Genomic DNA, 8,952 nt, shown 5'->3' on the forward strand with positions numbered 1-8,952 from the left:
AAATACATTTAAATATCTATATACACTTTTGGGCGATCTTTCTTTTTCTTAGAGATAACTTTAGATCTTATATTCGTCCTAAAAAACTTTGTATGGAGTGAAAGGTTACCTCTATGGAAATATATACACACACATTATACATACATCTGTGTATAGATGAATATATAAATACATTTAAATATCTATATACACTTTTGGGCGATCTTTCTTTTTCTTAGAGATAACTTTAGATCTTATTTTCGTCCTAAAAAACTGTATGGAGTGAATGGTTACCTCTATGGAAATATATACACGCACATTATACATACATGTGTGTATGGATGAATATATAAATACATTTAAATATCTATATACACTTTTGGGCGATCTTTCTGCTACTTGGATATAGGTCTTATATTCGTCGTAAAAAACTTTCCTGTCACACACTCACGCACACGCACACACACACACACGTTAGCTTACAATTTTATTTATATATTTGCGTGTCTATGTGTGTAAAGTGGAAGTGGGAACGTAGAGTGAAATAGTCACTCACTACAGAAAGTGAATTAGTTTCACTTTATTCGTTGCACACTGTGTGTGTGCGTTTGCGTGTGCTGTAACCCACACTAAGAGAAGCATTTGACTCATACACCACAATGTGAGTTTTCTCTAAATTTTGCTTAATTGGGTTTGAAATTTTAAAAAGTGGACCTGTCACGACCCAATGCATTCTACTCTTAAAAATGCTAGGTAAATTGTAATTGAAGAAATCCTATATTGTAGATTTCTATAAGATACAAAGGGAGGCAGATAAAATCTGCCTTTTATAATAAGAGATATATATATACACACACACACACATATATATACATATATATATATATATATACACACACACACACACATATATATATATATGAGTTTGTTTCAGTTTCCGTCTACCAAACGCAATTGTCGGCCCAATGTGCCACGCAGTGGGACGGAACTCAGAACCATGTGGTTGGTAAGCAAGCTATTTACCACAGCCAATTTTACAGACAATTTTTTTTTCAGAATAGTAATCTTTGTATTTTTCTACGTAATTCGCAAAAATAAAAAAAATTTCCGGAAAAAAAACAAGGGTGGAGAGGGGGATTGAAATTTTGATAAACAATCTTTTTTTTTCAGAATCGGATCCTCCATAACCAAAAACTTGGGATTCTGTAAAAAAAATAATAAATATATATCCATTTTCCTGAAAGTTACGACGGAAAAATTGGATCTTGTGAATTTTCCGAAAGTCCTTTCCCCACTCACCACCAAGGTTCCTTTACGCAATTTTTTTTGTCATATTCGTTCTCTACACAGTTGATAATATCCAGTATAAAATCAAATTTTTCTTCAGCTTCCAACATATTAACTGAACAAGTCTAAACATAACCTACCCTTTCTGATAGAATTTATTTATTAAAAACATAATTTTAGCATAGAGTCTATATATGATTTATAAGTTGTGATAATACACCCAAGACTGTATGTCTGAGTGTATATCATATGTATATATATATATATATCTGTTTATGTGTATGTACATGTATTTATGACTATATATATATATGTATATATAGCATACGAGTGGCTGTGTGGTAAGTAGCTTGCTTACAAACCACAGGGTTCTGGGTTCAGTCTCACTGCGTGGCACCTTGGGCAAGTGTCTTCTACTATAGCCTCGGGCCGACCAAAGCCTTGTGAGTGGATTTGGTAGATGGAAAATGAAAGAAGCCCGTCGTATATATGTATATGTATGTATGTGTGTGTGTATATGTTTGTATGTCTGTGTTTGTCCCTCCAACATCGCTTGACAACTGATGCTGGTGTGTTTTCTTCCCCATAAACCGAGCGGTTCGGCAAAAGAGAACGACAGAATAAGTCCTGGGGTCGATTTGCTTGACTAAAGGTGGTGCTCCAGCATGGCCACAGTCAAATGACTGAAACAAGTAAAAAAAGAGTATATATATATATAGGTATATTCAAACAAATACTTCTGAGTAACTATATATGGATTTACGTATCCCAACATGTAAACACATTAATTTCAATATGTATGTCCAAATTTATTTTTTATGTATATTTTCTTTATTTAATTTCTACCATGTGGTATCATCATCATCATCGTCATTTAACGTCCGTTTTCCATGGGTTGGACGATTCGACCGGGGTCTGGTAAGCCATGGGGGCTGCACCAGGCTCTAGTCTGATTTGGCAGTGTTTCTACAGCTGGATGCCCTTCCTAATGCCAACCACTCCATGAGTGTAGTATATTCATGAATATCTATAACCCACCACCTAGATACCCTTTCTATACACAGCATTTCACTTCTTAAACTAATTAATATTGTGTATGCATACTTCAAAGGAAAAATGATAACCTAAGTTCTTACCCATATACTTAGAATATGATACCTTTCTTAGTATTTAACCAAATGCTTAGAATTTTTTATCAACCAGTACTGAAACATATATGTAGGTTCTATAATTTTTTTGAGCTTTACAACTTATAATCAATTTATTTCTATTTTATGTTTTTAAGAGAAATTTTCATCATTTTATAACATACGAATAAATTATTCATGCATCCAATTTTTCTCCATTCTCTTTCCTTCAATATATGTATATAATCATCATCATCATCGTTTAACGTCCGTTTTCCGTGCTAGCATGGGTTGGACGATTCAACGGGAGTCTGGGAAGCCAGGAAGCTGCACCAGGCTCCAATCTGATCCGGCAGTGTTTCTACAGCTGGATGCCCTTCCTAATGCCAACCACTGTGAGTGTAATGGGTGCTTTTTACGTGCCACTGGCACAGGTATCACAACTATGATTTCCATTTGATTTTTTGATGTTGACGTACTTGACTCAATAGGTCTCCACAAGCACAGCAGGTCGCCCTATGATCCAAGGTAAGCACTGCAGGCCGTCCTGCAATCCAAGGCACTTTGGATGGGCTGTGGCTTCTATGTGAAGCTGGTGCATATATATATATATACATATATATATATACATGAACTCATGGAGCAGTGATATGAAGCCAAGTGAGATTGTGGTTGTGGCCGATGCCTTGTGTCATGTAACTGGCCTGTTGAAAGCACCGTTCAATCATTGGGTGATATGCTGTGCTTGTGAAGACCTGTTGAGCAAAATGGAATCGCAGCTGTAGGCGATAGCAATCCTGCCTGGCTGACACCCGTGACAGTGGCAGAATAAAAGCACCGTTAAGGGCATTGGGCCTTATGGAGGTAGTGACAGACGACCAAGGCCTTTGGCAATAATAGCCTGCTTGTGTAGATATGTGAAGCCAGACGAGAACTTAAAATTGACCGCTATGGTCTTTGTAAAAAGTAAGGAATGTTACTACTTCTAGTGTTAACCATTTAGCATTTAAAAACCAGCCATACCCTGACCAAATATTCTACCTATTTTATGTTCAAACTAGTCAAACACACACATATATATATACGAAGGGCTTCTTTTCAGTTTCCATCTACCAAATCCACTCACAAGGCTTTGGTCGGCCCAACGCTATAGTAGAAGACACTTGCCCCAGGTGCCACGCAGTGGGACTGAACCTGATTCAGTGTCATGACCGATTCTAGTGTCATGTCATTGGCACCTGAGCTAGTGGAATGTAAAAAACACCTACTACATTGTCAGAGTCGTTGGCGTTAGGAAGGGCACCCAGCCATTGAAACCATGCCAAATTCAGATTGGAACCTGGTACATTCCCACCAGCTTACCAGTTTTCAATCAAGCCGTCCAACCCATACCAGACTGTAAAGCAGACATTAAATAATGATAATATAATATAGGAAATACCTATATACATAACATGTAATATATTTACTTATACACATAGGCGCAGGAGTGGCTGTGTGGTAAGTAGCTTGCTTACCAACCACACGGTTCCGGGTTCACTCCCACTGCATGGCACCTTAGGCAAGTGTCTTCTAGTATAGCCTCGGGCCAACCAAAGCCTTGTGAGTGGATTTGGTAGACGGAAACTGAAAGAAGCCTGTCGTATATAAATATATATATATATATATGTATGTATATGTGTGTTTGTGTGTCTGTGTTTGTCCCCCAAACATCACTTTGACAACTGATGCTGGTATATTTACGTCCCCGTTATATAGCGGTTCGGCAAAAAGAGGCCGATAGAATAAGTTTTAGGCTTACAAAGAATAAGTCCTGGGGTCGATTTGCTCGACTAAAAGCAGTGCTCCAGCATGGCCACAGTCAAATGACTCAAAACAAGTAAAAGAGAGAGTAAAGAGTATACATATATACACACACAAAGACAGGTATGTGGTCTATAATGACTATGCCTGGAAGAGTAACCTCATCATCCCATGCCACTTCAATGTCCTGTAATCTTTTGAACCTTTTTCTTCACTTACACTTCAACAGGTTCAATATTCAACACATCTTGTCCTTTGTTTCAATTCCAAAATGAGGAGCTCAAAATGCTTATTGTTCTTATGAATTGTCACATTGATAGTCACACATCTATATGAATAGATACACATTTAGTGAACACCAAAAGTACCGAGCGGTCATTTATCACCAATTCTGCTTATTACTTTTTAATTTCTACAACTCTATTGAATGTGCAATCATGAGCATCATATCAAGTATATGTGCATAGATATATATTTTTATGGAGAAAGCCCACAACACTACCATTTTAGGAGGAGCTCATGTTTTTAAAAAGCATATCCCACAGGTAAGTTATCTTACAAACTATAGAGGTGGGAAGTTGTTACCACACACAGTTCTTTCTCCATTCCTGTGTGAATACAGTTGTAGAAAGTGTCCCTTATTTATTTACTTTTTTGTCATAGAAGGAACTTCCACAATTACATCAATTCCCTGATGAGTAGCTTGGTTAATGCCATGGAGAAAGGCCAGAACACTATCACCAATTTAGGAGGAGCTCAAAATGCTTATTGTTCTTATGAATTGTCACATTGATAGTCATACATCTATATGAATAGATACACATTTAGTGAACACCAGAAGTACCGAGCGGTCATTTATCACGAATTCTGCTTATAACTTTTCAATTTCCTTAACTGTATTGAATGTGCAATCATGAGCGTCATTTTATTATGTGTATAGATATATAATTTTTGCATGCAAATAAATGATAAAAGAATGTATTTTCAAATCCTTTATTCAATGCATTTGTTTATACTTAAAATTCGGAGCACTGCATCCTTCAAAACTTCCATGCTTTCTGAGATTCGCCAACACTACACCTGATTTTCTCCGCTCCATACACACACAAGCATGTATCTGACTCATACACTGTTCACTTCCCAGACATTTGTACATTACTGCATATACTTTATACGCACTTTTGACAAGTTGTGGTGCGCCTGAGCACTGTATGCAATAATTTCATTATTATTATTATTATTATTATTTTAAATAAAGATTTTCAATGACAGCCAAAAATAACTGCTATGGTCCTTGTAAGAAGAACGAAATGTTGGTATTTGTAGTGTTAACACTTTAGAATTTAAAATGGTCATATCCAGCCAGAATATTCTACCTATTTTATGTTCAAACTAGTCAGAGTTGACCTCTCACACCTACCCTACAATGTCATTCTGAAAATACACACATAGGCGCAGGAGTGGCTGTGTGGTAAGCATCTTGTTTACCAACCACATGGTTCTGGGTTCAGTCCCACTGCGTGGCACCTTGGGCAATTGTCTTCTACTATAGCGTCGGGCTGACCAAAGCCTTGTGAGTGGATTTGGTAGACGGAAACTGAAAAGAAGCCCTTCGTATATATATATGTGTGTGTTTGACTAGTTTGAAAATAAAATAGGTAGAATATTTGGTCCGGGTATGGCTGGTTTTTAAATGGTAAATGGTTAACACTAGAAGTATCAACATTCCTTACTTTTTACAAAGACCATAGCGGTCATTTTTAAGTGTCATTGAAAATATTTATTTAATACAATTTATTTTAAATATAAGCAAATGATTGTGTGTTTGTCCCCCCAACATCATTTCACAACCGATGCTGGTGTATTTCCATCGCCGTAACTTAGTGGTTCAGCAAAAGGGATCGATAGAATAAATACAAGGCTTACAAAGAATACGTCCTGCGGTCGATTTGTTTGACTAAAGAAGGTGCCCGAGCATGGCCGCAGTCAAATGACAAACAAGTAAGTAACGGGTAAAATCACAACAGCAAACTTTGACAGCTGTGAATGTATGACAAACTGAAAATAATGCCAATAAATAAACATCACATTCGAAAGAAAAACCTTCAATATAAAGGGTCTAGTCACCATTTACAGAGAAAAGGCTTTTCTCACGTATGAATACGCTTGTGAGAAGTTATGCCACTACGATGAGTGAATGATTTGCCACAGACATCACAGGGATATGGCTTCTCTCCTGTATGAATACGCTTGTGACTAATTAAAGCACTACTTACAGAAAATGATAGACCACAGATATCACAGGGATATGGCTTTTCTCCTGTATGAAGACGTTTATGAGTAGTTAGGTTACTGCGAGCAGAGAAAGATTTGTTACAGATGTCACAGTGATGTGGCTTCTCTCCTGTATGAATACGTTTATGATCGGTCAAAGCACAGTTGCGAGGGAATGATTTACCACAGATATTACAAGAATATGGTTTCTCTCCTGTATGTGTACGTTTGTGTGAATTGAAAGCACTTCGGTCAGAGAATGATTTACTACAGATGTCACAATGATATGGTTTTTCTCCTGTATGAATACGTTTGTGAGAATTTAAATCACTTCGGTTAGAGAATGATTTACCACAGACATCACAGTGATAAGGCTTCTCTCCTGTATGAATACGTTTGTGTTCAGTTAAGTCATTACTTCGAGAGAATGTTTTACCACAAATGTCACACCGAAATGGCTTCTCCCCTGTATGAACACGTATGTGTGAATTTAAAGCACTTCGATTAGAGAATGATTTACTACAGATCTCACAGTGATAGGGCTTCTCCCCAGTATGAATACGTTTGTGTACAGTCAAGGAACTACTTGTAGAGAACAGTTTACCACAGGTATCACAGTGAAATGGCTTCTCTCCTGTATGGATATATTTGTGTTCAACTAAGTTACAACTCACGGTGAATGATTTACCACAGATATCACAGTGATATGGCTTCTCTCCTGTATGGAAGCGTTTATGAGTAGCTAAGTTGCCACGTTGAAAGAATGATTTACCACAGATATCACAAGGATACGGTGCCTCTCTTGTATGAATACGTTTGTGATTAGTTAGGGTACTACTAAGAGAGAAAGATTTATCACAGACATCACAGCGAAATGGCTTCTCTCCTGTATGGAAACGTTTGTGATTAGTTAGGGTACTTCTTAGAGAGAAAGATTTGTTACAGACATCACAGTGAAATGGCTTCTCTCCTGTATGGATATATTTATGTTTAGCTAAGGTGTCATTTCGGAAGAATGATTTACCACAGATATCACAAGAATATGGTGTCTCTCCTGTATGAATACGCTTGTGATTAGTTAGGGTGCTTCTTAGAGAGAAAGATTTGTTACATACATCACAGGGATGTGGCTTCTCTCCTGTATGGACATATTTGTGCTTAGCTAAGTTGTCATTTCGGGAGAATGATTTACCACAGATATCACAAGAATATGGTGTCTCTCCTGTATGAATACGTTTGTGATTAGTTAGGGTGCTTCTTAGAGAGAAAGATTTGTTACAGATATTGCAGCGATATGGCTTCTCACCTGTATGAATACGTTTGTGAGAAGTTAAACTGCTTTTGCTTGAGAGCGATTTGCCACAGATATTACAGGAATATGGTGTCTCACCTGTATGAATACGTTTGTGCTTCGTTAGGGTACTTCCTAGAGAGAAAGATTTGCTACAGATGTTGCACTGATAAGGCTTCTCTCCTGTATGAATACGTTTGTGATTAATTAGGTTACAATTTACCGTGAAAGATTTGTTACAGACGTCACACTGATATGGTTTCTCTCCTGTATGAATACGTTTATGGTCAGCTAAAGCACTGCAGCCAGAAAATGATTTACTGCAGATATTACAGGAATATGGCATCTTCCCTGTATGAACACGTTTTTGCTTATTCAAGCTGCTCCTTTGAAAGAATGCCTTTTTATAGACATCAGTCATGTGACAATTTTTATCTCCCCTTTATCTTCTGGAGAAGTCAAATCCTTTAGTTTTCCCTGTTATTCTTCAAAATTCACAATATATATATATATATATATATTTTCTTCTTGCTTCTATAGTCTTTTGTTTACATATATTTCGACTGCTGTATTTCTGTCCAGTGTTACCTTTGTCCCAAAACTCGTTAGTAAATTTATCCAAGTTTAATTTGCAAAGAGACACATCTTGTAGACACTCCAGCCAGTGATGTCCAGAAGGTTTGCTAATAACACATTTCAGAGTAAATATATCAGAGGAATTCCACCACAGATTTATAGAAACAATCTTATATATCTGTTCTGTACAATATTTTCATTTTGGTCTTTAAAAGATGATAAATAATGAGAATGTATCTTCAGTTATGCCAATGTCATCTGATATTCTGAAACAATAAAGAAACAACAGTGTAAGATATAGAGGCTACTTAAAAAAATACAGATTCAACATTTCCATAGAGGTAAGTTCTACATATTAAAATTTACCATGTTGGAGCATCACTTTAAAGGGCTTTAGTCAATCAAATTTTTTGAGCCTTATACCTATTCTATCAGTCTCTTTTGCTAAACCACTAGGTTACGGGGATATAAACACACCAATACTAGTGGTTAAATGTTGATGGGCCAACAAAAAATGATACACGCACACACACATATATATGTGTGTGTATATATATATATATATATATTTTATTTTTGCACTTATTTAAAAGTTCAAACTTGCTTCTTTGCTGC

At 36.7% G+C, this 8,952-nt stretch overlaps 1 protein-coding gene across 2 annotated transcripts in view; it reads right to left on the reverse strand.

Moving 5' to 3' along the window:
* Positions 1-8,578, reverse strand: part of LOC115226799 (zinc finger protein 271-like) — a 17,159-nt gene extending 8,581 nt beyond the window's left edge. The window contains exons 1-2 of one of the 2 annotated variants that reach the window (XM_036515243.1): positions 7,777-8,578; positions 6,410-6,600 (exon numbers count right to left, since the gene is read on the reverse strand). In XM_036515243.1, coding sequence (XP_036371136.1) covers positions 6,410-6,600; positions 7,777-8,182 — 597 coding nt within the window. In that variant the 5' untranslated portion in view covers positions 8,183-8,578. The remainder of the gene's footprint in view (positions 1-6,409; positions 6,601-7,776) is intronic. The other variant, XM_029797819.2, reaches the window with a different exon arrangement.
* Between the last annotated feature and the right edge of the window lie 374 nt (positions 8,579-8,952).

The sequence above is a fragment of the Octopus sinensis genome, linkage group LG30 (assembly GCF_006345805.1).
Source record: "Octopus sinensis linkage group LG30, ASM634580v1, whole genome shotgun sequence".
In the NCBI taxonomy this organism is placed as follows: domain Eukaryota; kingdom Metazoa; phylum Mollusca; class Cephalopoda; order Octopoda; family Octopodidae; genus Octopus; species Octopus sinensis.